The sequence below is a fragment of the Calypte anna genome, chromosome 12, assembly GCF_003957555.1.
Source record: "Calypte anna isolate BGI_N300 chromosome 12, bCalAnn1_v1.p, whole genome shotgun sequence".
NCBI classification, from domain to species: Eukaryota; Metazoa; Chordata; class Aves; order Apodiformes; family Trochilidae; genus Calypte; species Calypte anna.
The window spans coordinates 207,050-224,682 of record NC_044258.1 but is presented as its reverse complement, the minus strand read 5'-3'; the positions used below and the strand labels follow the sequence as shown (position 1 = coordinate 224,682).

The 17,633-nt window shown below is 39.6% G+C and overlaps 1 protein-coding gene across 6 annotated transcripts in view; it reads right to left on the bottom strand.

Annotated features, from left to right (window-relative positions):
• Nucleotides 1-603: 603 nt before the first annotated feature.
• Nucleotides 604-17,633, bottom strand: part of RAF1 (Raf-1 proto-oncogene, serine/threonine kinase) — a 75,792-nt gene continuing 58,762 nt past the window's right edge. For 5 of the 6 annotated variants that reach the window (XM_030458580.1, XM_030458582.1, XM_030458583.1 and 2 more), the window contains 11 exons: nucleotides 17,136-17,195; nucleotides 15,307-15,334; nucleotides 15,088-15,215; nucleotides 14,297-14,414; nucleotides 10,433-10,517; nucleotides 9,441-9,617; nucleotides 8,586-8,632; nucleotides 7,089-7,207; nucleotides 4,618-4,749; nucleotides 2,731-2,865; nucleotides 604-1,788 (listed from right to left, as the gene is read on the bottom strand). In XM_030458580.1, the coding sequence (XP_030314440.1) occupies nucleotides 1,648-1,788; nucleotides 2,731-2,865; nucleotides 4,618-4,749; nucleotides 7,089-7,207; nucleotides 8,586-8,632; nucleotides 9,441-9,617; nucleotides 10,433-10,517; nucleotides 14,297-14,414; nucleotides 15,088-15,215; nucleotides 15,307-15,334; nucleotides 17,136-17,195 (1,170 nt within the window). In that variant the 3' untranslated portion in view covers nucleotides 604-1,647. The remainder of the gene's footprint in view (nucleotides 1,789-2,730; nucleotides 2,866-4,617; nucleotides 4,750-7,088; nucleotides 7,208-8,585; nucleotides 8,633-9,440; nucleotides 9,618-10,432; nucleotides 10,518-14,296; nucleotides 14,415-15,087; nucleotides 15,216-15,306; nucleotides 15,335-17,135; nucleotides 17,196-17,633) is intronic. The other variant, XM_030458585.1, reaches the window with a different exon arrangement.

Here is a 17,633-nt window from a genome sequence, read left to right as displayed (position 1 = left end):
AAGTATTTTGCCTAACAAATGTTCATCAGCAGGTGAGGTACCAGTGGTTACAGCCCTCCTGTCTCTTCCCTCACTGGAGCTCAGCCTGGGACAGGAGCCCCTGAGCTGCAGACACACAAACACAACCCCAGGCTTCCTCTCCAAGAATGGAAACTTGGCTTCCATCCTTTCCCTAATGAATGCATTTAAACAGAATGGTATTTTAAAAAAAAAAAATCAATTCTTACATTCAAGCACCTGGTTTTTTTTGCCATCAGTGGAGTTCAGCCAAGACAACACATTCACTGCTACCTAAACATCAGGTTCCCAGAGGATAAAATGCAGAGCAAAGCCAGTGCTGTTCAACTGCTTGACAGTTCCTCAGTGTGGGCCTCTTAAGCAGATGCTGCTGAAAGATTAATAGAGCAGAATGAAAACTTTTAAAGGAAGTGATTGGAAACTTACAGGTTGTCTTATCAAGTGTGTTTGTACTTGAACTGCTCTTACTTATCCTAGTAATTTTTAAAAAAGCCTCCAGAATGTAATTTTCTGAGTTTTTCAAATATTAGATGTACATTCAGAACTACTCTTACTACATTAAATGATGACATGGAATCTTAAAGCTAAAATTTAATTTATTTTATTAAAATAAGATAATCAGAGGAACCTCGGCTTACAATAAATGCATTTTCTCAGGAGCAATAAAAACAAAATTAAAACCCAAATCAGCAAGAAAAACTGTATATGCTCAGTTTCCTCTTGATAGTGCATCTCTTGGACGACAGCTTCAGATGGGATGAAGACTATGCTCATTTTGCAGAAGAATATGGATACTGATAATTAGCCTTTTCTCAGCCACACAGCCCCTCTTGCCACACTTACCACCTCCTTGGGCTGCAAGAAACAAGTCCATAGTACCAAGTAAGCTGCTGAATTACTGCAGGTGACCATAGCAGGACTGGCTAGCTTCCTTCTCTGAGCACTACAGTTCAGAATATATTCCATTCTTTTGCAAGAGTTTTTCTTCTATGTGCAAAACTATTGCAAAAACTATTTTGTGTTGAATTAGCATTTTAACTTATTTTCATTGGCTTGATGAAAGCTCTTAGGCAGGAGCTGATTTCCAGAAAGTTTTTGGTTGGTTTTTTTTTTGTTTTGTTTTCTCTTCCCTCAGTCTTGTTTGCAGATACCCACTGCAGGCAGAACTCCCCCAGCTGGCAGTGGCAGATGGCACAGGGCAATCCAGGAGCACCATAATGCACTGTCCCTTCCTCCAACACCCAGGCAAGCCAGCCCTGGCTGTAAAAACTACCAATTTATCAACAGATTCAAATCAATCCAGAAACACTGCCAAAGAAACATCCATTGCTTCTGTGTATGGGGAAAAAAAAATAAGGCTCAAGTGCATCTATTAAAAAAATAGTAATAGATCTCTTGATTTATGGTCTGTTAACTATCCCAGTAAAAGAAACTGTAGAAAAAAAGGCAATGTGGAGTTGTGTCCCTGCAGGGTAAGAACTGCAGAAATCCTTAGCAGCTTGTTCTTAAAACTGGGACGCAGATAATCCTGCTGGCACTGATCCTGTACACTGAGGCATGAGAAGCACAACTCGTGTTACTCCTGTTCCTTTCCTGTGGCTGGGGAGGACCCAGGCAGGGTGCAGGCTCCTAGAAGACAGGCAGTCTTGTGGAGGTGAGTGTGCAGGAGTTGATGTCCTCTGTGTGGGCAGCACGGTGCAGGGATGGCTCCGAAGCACTCCGGTTGATTTTGGGTAAAGAATGTTGCAACAATTCAATGGAGGAGAGTATCTGAGGGAAACACCAAGGGAAAAGAAGCCCTGTTAGACAGGTGTTGAACTTCCTCTTTTGGTGTTGAACCTTCAGCTGGGACAGCTTTAGGCACATCTGTAAGGGCAGCAAGATGCCACGTGGAGGCACGGAAAGGCGCTCTCTAGGAATCGCCTGGTTGGAGCGATCAAACTCTGCCTCCAGGTGTTGTTGCCATGGGTTTCAGAGGTTGGGAGGACACTTTTCAGGAGCTGACAGACCTTAGGATCAATAAACAAGCATCTGTCCAACTCTCCCAACAGAGTAACAGGGGTAAGAGTTGCACCTTCTGCCTAGCAGTCTTGTTTTCAAAACATTTCGAATGAGCTTTTTAAACAACAAAACTTCTGCTTGATTGTAACTGCAGAAGTTGTTACCAAAACCTGATTATATTTCATCCTGGAAAGTACCTTCAACATCCTCATAATGACAGGAAAAGGTAAAGCATTCTTTGTCAAGATACCCAAAACTGCTACATGACTTTACATCCCCCAGTGGATTTTGTTTGCTTGTTCATAGTTGTGAGGGAAGGAAAGGAGGACTGGGCTCTCATTTCCCTCCAACCCACACTAAAATAAAATGTAGATACAAAGAGAGATCTGATTCTTATTGTGTCAGGATTGGTTTTTTGGTTTGGTTTTTTTTTTTGCTTATCTCTAAAATGGTTCAGCTGTTGAAAGCAAATGGCTCTAATGTTAGTCTGACACTGCTTCAGCCTGCACGTATTTTTAATGACCTTACAGGAACTTGGTACAATCAGAATTACAAACTGCCTGAGGGAGCCAGGTTATGAAAAATGCACACATGAATAAAGACAAAAATAGGAAGCAGGCTGCACTTTATATAAACCACCTCTATTTGTGCAGAATGTTTCATGTACTAATGACTACTTGTCAAAAACTTGCATGTACAAAACACACTTACTTGTGGAAACAGAGGTCGTTCTTCCCTGACTTTCTTCAGACAATCTGCTACAAGTCTCTTCATTGCTTTGGGGCAGTTCTTGTACAATTTACTGAGGTCTGGAGAAGCATACCCTCGGCCCACCATGAAAATAATCTGAAAAAAATCAAGACGCAAGTAGCAGAAAACTGAAGTTGTACGAGTTGTTTCACTGGCTGGTAGCTTTTATTGTCCCAAAGTGAAGCAGAGCTGCCTACCTTTGTCCAGATGAGTTAAACCAAAACCAAAGTCCTGCTTTTGGGTAAAGTCAGAATCACAGAATAGCCCAGCTTGGAAAGGACCTTGGAGATCATCTCCTCCAACCCTCTGCCATGTGTAGGGACACCTCTCATCCAGCCCAGGTTGCTCAGAGCCTCATCCAACCTGGGCCTGAACACCTCCAGGGAGGGGGCAGCCACAGCTCCCCTGGGCAATCTGTTCCAGTCCCTCACCAACCCCCCTGCTGAAGAACTTCCTGAAATCCACTCTGAACCTTTTCTCCTTCAGTTTAAATCTATCTCCCCTTGTCCTATCACTGCACACTGTGGTGAAAAGTCCCTCTCCAGCCCTCCTGTAGGTTCCATTCAGGGATTGGAAGGCAGCTCTAAGGTACCCCTGGAGTCTCCTCTTACTATTTGTCTTTCAAGACAAAAAGATGTTATTATTACTGTCAGAAAACACATTTTTCTGGTTTAGTCCAAGTTGATGTGGTCATCATTCAGGTTTTTCATCAGCTCCCAGTAACCTTAATGGTTGACTATGTACTACTGGTAATAGTCTGGTCTGGTAAAATCATGGTGGGTTTGGTTGGTTGAGTGGAGTGAGTTTGCTTGAGGGGAGGAGGGGTAAACCAGAGCTAACTGTGCTATTCTTTCTTTTTCAGCTAATGTTGTCTCAGGAAAAAAATAATATAATGTTGCCAAAATCAGGTCTCAGCATTGTTCTCCAGGAAATCTCTATCCATCCCTGGAAAACCTGAGGGTCCAAGTGTTGCATGGTTTTGACAGTAATGATTATTAAAGCATGGATGTAACTTCAATATTATGAATTAAAACACACTCCAATATCCTAATTTGTAGATAATTTTAGAAAATAAGAGAAAACCTTCCCCAACAGAAGTGGCCTCTCCTACTTGGGAAACAGACTATGTAGCACAACAGGGGCTGAAATCTAGTGGTTTGTCCCCACAGCCACACTCTTCTGATTACAAAACCTGAATTTTAAAAAAAAAACAAACCACAGATGAGGATCAGCAGAGCAGAGATCAAAAAGATCAGTCTCAAGTTCATGCCCTGCAAAATGAGGCAGCTCTTAGACTTGTTAAGCCAGGAAAAGCACTCATGTAAAGAGAAGAGTTGAGGTTTCTGTCCTTGATGTGCTGCTTGGTAATTCCTGGTTAACTGGTAGAATACAACTTGGTAAAGACAGAGCCACACAAACTAACATTCATAACTAAAAGGTTTGACAGTAGCCACTCTTTTCTTTTCCACTTAGTAAAAGCACAGATAATCCTTGATAATAACAGAATAGCACATTTAGTATCAAAAGGGAAATGTCACCTATTTAAAGATATATAAACCAAGATTTTACTTTAAAAATGGTTTAAAGCAAATGGTTAAAGCAAAAGCTTTAACCAACAAATAAATTAACAGGGCACTCAAAATGGTTTTAGAAAGGAATTTTTTTTTTTTTTTTAGTAACTGTCACTGTCAATACTTAGGTAAACTACACAGATTTACTGATAAAACAAACCACGTTGTCAACATTTTGATTCTTATGTTGTGTTTCTCTTTGATCTTTCATTTTTAGAGGACAACAAAATGTCCTGTGGGCAGAAACAAAATGCAGGATTCACAGAATGTTTCTTACCTGATCTCTGTTGTTTATGTGGGAGTATGGCAGCTCTCCTGTCATTAGTTCATATAATACTATTCCATAGGAGTAGACATCTGACTGAAAACTAAAGGGGTTACTGTCCTGCATCCGTATCACCTCTGGTGCCTGTAAAAAGAGGGAAAAACCAAACAAGTTATGAGCAACATTAATATAGAACTTAGAAATAGAAAGGGCAAGAAAAGGGGAAAATATGTGTGGAAAGCAGAGAGAGTGAGCTCAACCAAGAACCAGGGAGGAAAAATACCTCAAAACCTTTGATGAGTTTCACATAAGGATGTGGAAAAACTCAGGGCATGCTACTCCACATCTTATTAAAAAAAAAAAATCAATACAATTAAAATTTAAAAAAAAGCTTAGCTATAGTACAACAGTACAGCAACAAAAACTCAGTAAGACATTCTATCAACTTTCAAGGAAACAGAATCAACCTACACCAACTTCTAGGTGACAGCTCCACACAGATGGCCCTTAAATGATCAAAATGGGGGAAAAAGAAAAAAAAAAGCAGTTGTATTTTTTTGTTTCCCAAGACCTATTTCATATGCACAGGCACACCATGAGGAAAGTCACTTCTAAATCCTGTTCTGGAAAGCTGTGAAAAGGTTTGTCTATTTGTATTTTTGTTTAAAGAGGAAAAAAAAAAGGTTTCTGCTTTTGTAACTTTTTTTTTTCCAGGTGCATAGTGTTTTCCAGGCCACAAAAAAATCTTGGCCAAGCATTCTGTGGCTCTTAATGAACACTTCCCAACTTTCCTCAAAATATAAATACTTAGTAACTAGGAAGGCTGCATGCCTCAGTAATTGAGGGTATTTTTTAAGAAGGAAAACCAGTTTTAAGTAACACCTGCAGCTCTTTCAGTGCTAACTATTGGAACATTTACAATGTACTAATACATACACACTTCACTGAAGGAGATGCCACAAATGTTGCTGCGTGCCATGTCCTGGCAGCTACAAAATAATTAATCAGTTATATATTGAATTTAAATAAACTGCATGGTATTAACAGAAATGGCTTGAGTGAAGCTTCATCAAAGTATTTTGAGTGCCAAATAGGACATACTAGCCTAATTTAAATGTGTTTTAACCTGCTAATGGGCACTGTTCTATTTTTTTCATTTCCTTCACTGAAGTCTCCCATCTGAAAAGCTGCTGAAGAAATTTTCTCCAGGTGAGTTTTGGAATGAAGCTTGAGGAGCTGCTTTGTAAGTTCCACCAGAAGTCATACATGAAGGCAATTCTTGGGAATGTCTTTTCCAAAGGAAACCATCTGCTCCAGGTAAGGAGCAGCAGGGGCTCAACATTGGGCTGATTCCACCGGGATGAGGTTCAACATGGCCCAGTGCTGGGTCCTGCCCTTTGGCCACAACAACCCCATGGGGAGCTCCAGGCTGGGCACAGAGTGGCAGAAACGGACTTGGGAGTCTGGATTGCCAGGAAGCTGAAGAGGAGCCAGCAGTGTGCCCAGGTGGCCAAGAAGGCCAATAGCATCCTGGGCTGGCTCAGGAACAGCGTGGCCAGCAGGTCCAGGGAAGGGATTCTGCCCCTGTGCTCAGCCCTGGTGAGGCCACAGCTTGAGTCCTGTGTCCAGTTCTGGGCCCCTCAGCCCCTCAGGAAGGAGACTGAGGTGCTGGAGCAGGTCCAGAGAAGAGCAAGGAGGCTGTGAAGGGATCCAGCAGAATTCCTGTGAGGAAGGGCTGAGGGAGCTGGGGGTGTTGAGGCTGGAGAAGAGGAGGCTCAGGGGAGACCTCATCACTCTCTCCAACTCCCTGAAAGGAGGTTGGAGCCAGCGGGGGGTTGGGCTCTTTTCCCAGGCAACTCTCAGCAAGACAAGAGGGCAGGGTCTCAAGTTGTGCCAGGGGAGGTTTAGGTTGGAGATGAGAAAGAATTTCTTTCTGGAGAGGGTGATCAGGCATTGGAATGGGCTGCCCAGGGAAGGAGTGGATTCTCCGTGTCTGGAGATCTTTCCAAAGAGCCTGGATGTGGCACTGAGTGCCATGGGCTGGGAACTGCAGCGGGAGTGGATCAAGGGTTGGACTTGATGATCTCTGAGCTCCCTTCCAACCCAGCCAATTCTATGATTCTATGAACAGCAATACTAAACCTCTCCAGTGGGACAAAGCCATTTGGGGAAAGGCAGGGTGACAGCAAGAGAAAGGTTCTCCTCTTCCCTGAGAACAGCTCCTTGCAGTTCCACTGACAGCCCCATCTCTGCCCTAAATATTTAAAATAACTCCAAAAATCAAAGGGAGAATCCTTGGGTGGACAATAAAGCATTCCAGCACTTGGCTCCCACAACTGGAATAAAAGCCTACACACTACTAACAGCATGGTGGTGGTTGATTCATTCAGATTTTTAAAGTTTTAAAACAGCATTCAACAGACCAAACAACTCTGGCTGGAAGGGAAGGCAGCTGTTCACAACCAGGGACACATTTTGCTCACCATCCACAAGATTGAGCCAGTGGGCTGCTCCACCTGCTGAGATCCACTCCACCGGGATTTTACAGTTGCCAGACCAAAGTCTCCTATTTTCACTGTGAGACCTTCATGAAGAAATATATCTGAATATTTGTTAAAGAAATTCTGGAGACAACTTGAGTAAACCCTTCTGAGTTTGCTGGCATGATGACAAAGTGTCTGGTTAGGTTATCACAAATGCCAGCCAACTCTCCAGGAACGGTGCTGATTATTATTTTTTTTAAACTTGCCACAAGTTGGATATAAATAGAGAAAAAGTCATTTTATGGCATCCATATTCACAGAGTTAACATTTAAGACTAAAGAAGACCATGATTTGGACATTTTTACGTCTGAGGTGAGTTAGAAGTTGACTGTGTTAATTAACACCAAGAAGTGCAGATACTTGACTAACTGGTGTCAAGAGACACATAGGGAAACGACACAGAAGTCCTCACAACCCAAAAAACAGAACTGAGAAAACAAAATTTCAACTAGAAACAAGTATCAAAACCAAACCAGGTTTGAGCCCTCTGGCAGACCTCCTGAGATTTAACTACAATTTACCTGTTCCAGTTGGAAACACACACACACCTGTACCACCTGCAGTCTGCCTGCTGAACACATTTGCCTGTGAGGACTGAGCTGGCCCTTCCTTTGCTGGGGCTATTCTAACAAAGTCTCACCTTCCAATTTCACAAGAGAATGCTTGAAGTACAAAAAGATGATTCAGGAACATAAAGTTCTCATTAATTTATTTCACAAAATTGGTCAGCAGTATCAGGAATCACAAACTCCTGACTGCCTACTATAAACTAAGAGAATTATTTTCAACTGATATTAGGAACCCCCTTACCTTATGGAACTGCCAAATCTGGACTATTTTTTAATGATGGCACTTGCAAGGAAGTTACAATTTATGCTGCTAGCTTAACAGATGCTCCTCTTGGCAACTTCAAATCCAGGCATTTTGAGAGTCAAAAGACATCACAATGTTTTTACTCCATATGCTTTACTACATTTATATTTTTGCAAGAAACACAGTGGCAGAAAGTGGCCTTTTCTTGAGTTTAAAGTAAGATTTGTGGCTTCAGTTCTGCCACTCATGTGAAGGAGTTTTAAATTTATTTAAAAATAGAGGACAAATGGTAGCAAAGCCACCTCCACCAGCATGCACACATCTTCCCACCAAGTAAAGAGTGCAGCTTCTCTCCACCAAGTGGGTAACAGGGAATTGCACAAACACCATTTAAGTAAAATAAGACACTTCTGGAGCACAACTGTTGTATGTCTTTTTTTATCTTTATCATAGCTGGTGAGCAAGCATGTATGGAAGTCCTTGCAAAATTTCTTGCACATCAGGAGGAATTCTCACTAGCAGTTTTATACATCTGGAACAGCTATTTCTACCCCTCAAATGACTCCGTATTAACAACCAATCACTCACATTAAAGGAAACATGATTAGGTTAGGAAAGGATACTGTTGGATTTCATGTCTCTGTGGATGATATTCTTTGCATGTAAATAGCTGTGAAAGAAAAAGGAGAGCAGTGTGATAAGAGGCTGTTCAAACAGACACTGGGACAGTTTGAACAACTATTGCCTTAAGCACTAAAGAAAGTGGAAGCAGGAAATAAATCTGAGGAAAAGGAAGAGAAAGAGTGGCAGCACTGCTATGCCATGGTATCATGTTCTAGAGAATGGGTGCTGCTCTCAAATGCATGAAATCTGTGCCCTGTGCTAAGGGTTAGTGTTTACTGGCTTATTTTTTCATAATACATGACCCCAGTTCTCCAGGTGTCTGACTGGAAACCTGGGTCTGATCTACAAGATGGATGACCACTGGAAGTGTCAGACCATATCAGCATCCTCTGTGCTACAAACATTGCAATATGTTCTGAAAGAGAAGTGAGGTGTCAGTGTATAGACTCAGGCACCTGCAGAACCCTTCCAAAACAGATTTGTGTGTGTCCTGTAGCTGTGCAACAGGAACAGCCATCCCTTCATCTCACACAAGTACACAAGCCAAAATCAGTGTTTGCCAAACACTACATTGTTAGAGTAAGAAAGGGAAGGAAAAAAGAAGTTAATTCTGTGTTTAGGAGCTCACCTTGTGCACTACAGTGAGACCTCAAGCTACAGTAGAGAAAAGTGACTGGTGGTCATGGACTGAGGCAGAACCCACAGGGAAAAAAACTACCAAATGCAAGGAAGGATGCATGCTGAATCCAGGCTGCACAAAATCTTGCCCATTTTGACCCATAGTAAGGTTTGTGGGAGAGAAGGGAAGCAGCATTCCAAGACCCAAAGCAGCCAGCACTGTTTGTCCTACTCACTCCATTCCCTGTGCTGTCTGCCGAGCGATGTCAATGAGCTGGAACATCTGGAACTTGGTCTCCTGAACGTGGAGGTGTTTGTAGAGACTGCTGCCTTCACACCACTGGGTGACAATGGCCAGGTTATCTTTAGTCATGTAGCCCATAAAGAGCAAAATATTAACATGCCGAGTCTTCCTAATGGAAAGGAGCAGAAAGAGAAGTCAGGATCTTCCTAAAAATCTTCCCAGGTTCTTTCCAAAATGGATTCCTGCCTAAAGGAACAGTTTCTGAGTCCAAAAACCAAGGAGTTGCCTGCAAATTTTCTGCAGGATGTGTGGGTAAAGTTTCTTTTTTAAAATAATAAAAATATGCCACAGTTGCCAACTTATAATTTTTAAATAACATCAGATGCTATTCTGCTTTTTAGTGAAAACATTTCCTTTTAATTCCAAGGAAGTTATTTAAAATCAGCCTCTAAGAAAGATGTCATGAAGGTGGAAGGGTTTTGAAATCAGTAACCAACATTCACTCTTGAAAGATGTGTTAGAAGTTATTGGAATAACAGAACCCCCCCTGAAAGCTGGGAGAAAGTAAAAACTTCCTACAGAAGGCTAAATCCCAACAGGAAACTCAAGGGCCATTATAAACTCTAAAGGAATTAAGGGATGAGAAGATAGCTTGAATTGGTTCAGTTCCAGCATTTAATTCTCATCTTTTACTGCATGCCAAATGAGACCTCAGTAATGGCAGTATTATTTATCTGAAAAGTATTATCAGTATTATTTATCTGAAAAGACAACTTTCAGAATCAGTGCAGAACCACTGGAACACTCTGAACTATGACTGCTGTCCCACAGCTCCACAATATTTGTGAGTATCACAACATGCTCTGTTTTATTCTTCTTCCCTGGAAATCTGCTTTTTTTTTTTTGTCAAACATAGAACATTGGTAGGATGGCTTAAAAGAGGGGTTGTAGTCAAATTAACAGATTTAGAAACTACCAACTCACCTTAACACAGCCACTTCATTTCTGAAAGCCTGGAACTGTTCTGGGGTTGGATCTACAACCTTTAGTATCTTCACTGCTACATCCCCTAAAAAATAAACACAAAATGCACAAAAACACTTAAAAATGCAGCTTTGTTGTTTATTTTTTTCCAAAGCAACATTAATATGCAATAAACTTATATTTCCTAACTTATGCACAGCACATCTCTACTAATTTGTATGTAGGTCAAGATTTTTCCTGCAGACATAAACTTCTGCAGTATCAAGTTATTAATTTACCTGACTTACAGTATAATTAAAAAAAGTCATTAATTGTTCACATGCTTCCCTCCTTTTAGCAGCTATGGCTGGCTAGAACTACACATAAGCATTTTGCAGGATATGAAGCAACTAAAATCCAAATAGTTGTTGAGAAAGGAGGTATTCTAGTCGTGGTGCATTCTCAGCATGTTATTTCAAGCAGTCACATAAGAGCCTCTCTGTTTCCAACCAGTATTCAACATTTCATCACTTTCCCTTTTCTATCCAGCTCTGGCACACATATTCATACACAACTTTGTATTTTTATATAATTATGTTTATACCTTAAAGCTTTTATATATGTAAACCTATATAGATGTATGTGTACACACACATCATTTTTTAACATAAACTTAATCTAAAAAAGCTTCCTAGATTTAAATACTGCTAATTTTAAGGAATGAAAAGGATAAATCCCCTATCCAGCAACAGCAGAAAAATAACAAACACCAGAACTGATTTCAGTGTTTAATAACAAATCTGGGGAAAACAGAAAGTAGAATATTTTACTGTTCTTTAAGCTGATAGATTATAAAATTTCATTTAAAAGCTTCAATTGAATTGCTTCCAGTGTCAGTGCTTGCTTTAAATTTCAGCATCTGTTAGAGGGTAGTACAGAGTGGGATATGATGATGATCCAGTGCCACCTGTTCAGAGACTGCTTCCAGAGAATGAAGCTGTAAAAACCTTTACAGGAGATCCAGAAAACAGCAGAATTGAACTGATTCAAAACAGGTACAACAGTGGAATGAAACCAACTATTCTACCTAAAGTGAGGCCCACCAACCATCATGTTCATTTTACCAACAGAGGCAGTATCTAACTACAGCATTTTACAATTGAAGAGGGGGATAAACTGCCCTTGGCAGTGTTAGAGGAAGATAAAAGCACGTTAAGAAAACCAAAGCTTCCCCCTTAATTTCCATGCAGTAAAAAGATCTGAGAGGTGCTTATCTCTTGGTTTAAAGGCTGCTGCAGCTTTGCACTACAGCATCAGCACTCACATTAAAAAGAAAAAGCCCTAGAGTGACAGATTTCTTTGTTACCAATCATCAATTTTCTTCTTATTATTGCAGTCTCTTTTCAAAGATATACATGGAAAAGCATGTTAGCAATTCTGGACAATATGAGGATCAAGTGAAAAAACTTGCCGAAGTACAAGAAGGGTATGAAAACTGGTACTTGGAAAGTTTCAGAGTGAGTTTATCCTCCCCTGCAGTCACCAGTTGCTTTATTTGCTGTACCATTTGAAGCCACAAAGATGCACAAATGCTGAACACATCATTATACATTTATATCTTCTCCTTTAACTTCAGTAAATGCAATACACCTCCTCTTCACTCTCCAGCATCTTTATCAAGAGAACCAGCTCGTGTTTGAAGTATGCAGAATGTTTTATAACTTTGCTCTCTCTGCTTAGAGACCAGAATGGGAGAATGTAACTGGCAGAAAGACTACACTGTCATAAGACTACCAAAATCCCAGGCTTTCAAGTAGCCAGTTCCTTCTGCACCTCCTGCTGCTGAACAATGCCAGCCCAATAATGAAATATATTGGTATCAGCTATGCCCAGAGACAAGGATGCAGCATCCACTGATGACAGGCCAAATATTCTCCACAGATGAAGAGATGTTTTGAACCTTGTGCTGTTCTTACTGAATCAGGTGTCACAGTTTTGGTTTTTTTTTTTTAAAGGCTTGATGGCATTTCCCAAGCAGCCTCCTCTACAGAAATAAATACACAATAACACTTGGTTTGCTTAGCAGCAATCTGAAGACGTATCAGCTTCCACCACCCCCCAACCACCAAAACCCTAGAACTGATTACCAGGGCCAAAGGGGAAATGTGTTTATGATAGGTAGTCTTCCAACCCATTTAAACTGCCTTGGTTCTCTTTCCTCCTTTTAAATTTAGAAGCATGCTACAGGACACTAGAGGATCCAAAGGGGGTCTGTAACAGAAGTGGTGCAAATATGAGAATTAGTACTTAACCATCAGAACAAGTGGGAAAAATATGGAAGTGCAAGATACCTGTCCAACAAACACTGACTCCTCAGAGCAAGACTGGCCTACCACTTCAGATTTATTTTGGAAGACTTCAGGCAGAGCAGCTTGCTGGAAACCTAACACACTTTGCATACAGGAGTCCTCCACAGCTGCACTTACATAGCTGGGCATGTTAGGAAGCCAAACAACTCTCAGTCTGAATTTTTTCTGTAAATCTGTGGCAATCTAACAACTTCATTTCCTTTCCCTTTACCCAGACATTTTTATTACTGCATTGGTACTGTTAGAATAGGTTACTACACATCCAAAAAAATAAAGTCTGCAGTTTCAGTGTGCAGTAAGCCCCCAGCCTCTTCAATTCTAAACAGAAAAGACTTGCAAGAAATATAAACCTTTCAGTCTTTTCAGCCCACACTGCAAATGATGGTTCCATAGGAAAACTGTAGGTATTTAACTTTGACCTTCCTGAGATAAGAGAGTGAGTCTGACCAGGATGGAGTGAGGAGGCAGCTACAGAGCCACCCTGGCCACACAGCTGAGGACTCTTCCTAAACATGTAGCTCCACACATTTCTTGTTCCACACACCAAAGCTCTTGATACATTAAAAGCTACAAATATTTCATTAGAAAAAACATGAACAAAAAAATTCTCATTTATCACCTTGTTTAGTGAAACCTGACTTTTGTCCTTTTGATTTCTGCATTCCATTTCATTCATGTGATGGAGTTTCATCAGTTTAACTGTTCCTGAATATTACCATTAGCATAAGAATATGCTAATGCATACTATTAGCACTTCCATTGATGTTGACAATATCTGGGCATTAAGACATGCAAGTATTTATTCTTTAAACACAGAGTGTAGAAGTGAGTTTTGAGACTGCTGTTGTCAGCTTATTTTCTGACAATAATGCTATTCATTAGCATTTATTATTACCTGTCTATTAAATTATTTATTCTTATTTGAGCCTGGAAGGGTTTTGTGTGTGTTTCTTTTTGATTCAGAAGCCCTGAGTGTGGAAACAAATTCCTTAGTTCTGCAGTGTTCCTCTTTTCAAATTATTGCAGCTATCTTTGGATCATAAAATCTCCCATAATTTTTTCCTTATGAAAACTCCACAGTGAAAGCAATTTATGCTTATTTCCTTTCCCTGCTACCCTGAATATAAGTATGCTAATTAAACCACAGAGGTATTAAGAAAAGGTAAATACCATTTAGCATGAGGCTGTGAAATTTCCCAGCTAATCCTGGTAATTCAGTCCTGCTAATGAAAAGCGAAATCTTTTCAGCAAGCAAGCTGTTGGAGAACAAGGTAATAAAGAAAACAATTTTGGATCTGCTTTAGTGAACACACTGATGGCAGTTGTGAGATTCAGATTCTTGTCTGTTCTTTGCCTTCATTTCTCTCTGCTAATATTAGGAAATCAGTATTTCTCACCTAGTACCTTTGGTGGTAGATAAACACACAGCACCATTAAAACAATTTTACCTTTTTCTGTATTGCTGTCCTACCAGATCAATATTTTGAGAAGATGGTAGCACTGGTCAAGAACTTACCATGCCATTTGCCTTTGTAAACTGTTCCAAAAGAACCTGACCCTATTCTGGTAGAAAGCATGACTTCACTTGCTTCTATTTCCCAGTAATAACTGGAATCTCTCTGTCCACGAGGCCTCTGGAACAAAAATTGACATGGCCTTTTACTCTACTGACTTCTTCAAAATTATAATACTCAAATTCAGGAACTCATTAACATACTTTAAATGAATAAACCAAAAAGATGAGAGCAGGTTTCCTAGACCTCTAAGGTTTAAAAGACTAACAACTGTGAACCACATTAAGCAGCTGTACTTGCATTTTTAAATCTTATAAGCCTTCAAAAAATTTCAGATATTATTCATTAGTATTCTAACTTTTCTTTATATTTCCCCACCCCTAAGTTTCAATCAAGCCTTTGAGGGAAAACTTGCATTTTGTTTGCTATGAAACTTCTGGCATTATCATTATCCATTTTCTATGGAAGCTATGAAAATACAGTTCAAACAGAGATAATGAGGCTAACTTTAAACATATTTAAAAAGAATGAAAAAGAGACACACCCTCTAAATATTTAGGAAGGTAGTCCTTGAATCTGTGCTGAACAGAAATTTCACAATAATGCCTGAAATTAATTTTCAACCCAGAATACTTCATTCTGGGTATTTTTAATGCAAAGCAATGGTACTATCTTTCCCAAGTTAGTTAAAATTATTGCCTTTTGAAGCACAGAAATTTATTCCAACACACCAGTACTCCCAGCTTATTTTGATATAATAAAAAACCTCACCATCCAATATTACCACACTTACAATTTTGTTTTTTTCTTGTGTATTAGATCCAGGGGCTCTCTCTCTTTGGGCTGGGACTGGGGTTTTGGGCTGAGACCAGCCAGTTGGGCTCATATTGTTAGGACTTCCAGACAGAGCAGAGGGTGAAGCTTAGACATAAAAATAGAAGGAAAACAATTTATGAACGGGAAAATAAACACAAAATAAAACTACAATTTTTTTTATTTCTTTAAACCATACCTGATTCACCATGGCTTCGGATTGCATCCTAAAATGGAGAAGACAGATAATAAAGTTAATAAATATGTGAGAGTAGAAATAGTACTGAAATCATTCCTGATAGTTTTGGTCAAGTGTGATACAGTAACTGAACAACCCCCTCCAAAAGATGAAATTTTCTAGTGATTTTCTAAGTGATTTTCTAAGAATCCTGTATGCTAAAAAACATGCAATTTGTGAATTCTTACAACACATTAAAAATATTCACAGCATACTGAAAGGGACTGCTACTAAAAAATGAAAGTGGGGAAAAAAAACCCAAACAGATGTGGACAAGAAGAAACAACCAGCAATACTGCCTGCATCCCCACCACTGCCTTGCTGTACATGCTTGTGTTTCAGATCTGAACATAGCTCCAGTGAGGGTCCTGTGTCTCGAGGGACAAGTTCTCAAATAGGCTTTGGGTATAAATAGTAAAATTAAAAACTCCCAAAGTATTCCATGGCAATAGATATTTTGAAATACCTCTACCATACCATTTCAACCCCCCCAAAAAGGCCATGTCTAGTGCCCTAACACACCACCATCTCATTTTCAGTACATGTTCCCACAGATTCAAGTGTGATGGTATTTGAAAAGCATGTTCTTACACAGGTCACTACTTGGCACAGTGCAACAACTCTCACCTCATGCCACAGGCACTTTACAACACAATTCTACAGCCATGCACAAAATAACTAAGCTCTGACAAAACATGACTCCACAACTTTTCTCACCTGCTATGTATTATCCCAAAGTACATACAGGAAAGGTAAAATATCCAGGTACTGTATAAGTACAAAGCAAGAACATGCACTACAGAGATGTTAAATACTGTCAAAGTTAATAGAAGTCAATTCAAACTTTCTAACTAATTAGTAGAATAATAAATGTAAGATTTCATAGGAGGACAGAACAAGCCTGCATTCCACCATACAGCTTTCAAATTAACTCAGATTATCCTTAGTTAAGATTCATTTATGAAATACATCACTTCAGCTAGTTAGCTGCATTCTCCCAGGCTTGACTCTATGCATAGTATTCTTGCAGAATACCTCTACTCTGCACCTGGGGGGATTAAAATCTGCATAAACTACCAATGGAGAACTCAAATAAAATCAATAAAAATCTTCAAGAACCTGAATTAATAACAAGTGATGGTTTCTGTACATCAGCCTGAAAATGTAGCTGTGTTCCAGCAAGCTGGCAAAGGCTAAATAAAAAAATTTAAATTGTTCTCACACTCACGGATACATAATTCTTACTTAAGAAAAAAAGTATTTTTGAACTTCAATCCTAATGTATTTTCTTTTTTGCTTACAAATCCTTCAGCAAATGTACCAAGAACAGTGTTCTTCAGAGTTGTCTTACAAGACCAATAACACCATTCACAGTGCTGTAGTCTGTCACCTCTACTTAGATGTGAAATAAAAATAGCGCATCATATTCTAAGGGGTTTGTACAGTTGTAATCAACAAAAAAAAAGCTTCCAGAGGAAAAAAAAAGCCATGCAATAGATGTCTGAGAAGGTTTTGCTTTAAAATTGTGTGAACAAATGCACCTGTAACCCAAGCCTGTACACATTCACAGGAAATTTCATATTGATTCATCCTGCTAAACTAAAAATGAAGCCCTTCTACCAATTTGCCTCTTCCAGTTAGGGTCCTCAATACTTAAGTATAAACATGCTATACAGATTTTCATCAAATCAACTCCAGATTAAATATTTCATGTGGACACTGCCATGGCGTACAGGTTACAGCAATCCTGTTAATCACAAGAAAACAAAAGGCACCAAGAAAATACCTACTCTTCCCCTCAAACAAAATCGTCTGCACCAGGAGCTGGGAGAAGCATTCAGGCTGTTATTCTAGGCCAACACAGTAAGAGATAGAAGAAAAAAAACAGAGGAAGTATAAAGAAAAATAACTTAAAAAGAAATATTAGGATAAGTGAATGGAAAACTAACCTAGTTTGTTTGACATATGACCAATAAGTTCAGTAAAACTTTTTAATGAAGTATTCCTGTTCAAACCCACAAGTTCACAAGTACCCATCCTTTGGTAAACCACTTTATAAAGGTGGTGCTTCTCTAGACATACTAGAAAGTCTCTATTACCTTTTTTTAGTGTGCTTTTTTTTAACTGTTTTTCTTTTTAGAGCCTTTTGGAAAAGCTGATATTGCCTTTAAGACATTCAAGCTATTTTTATTCAGTCCCTATGATATCATGAAGAGCCAGAATAGAAAGTGTATGTGTAAAGGATAAAGAAAGCTGTCTCCTTAAAGGATCAGCACACTGTGAAGTTT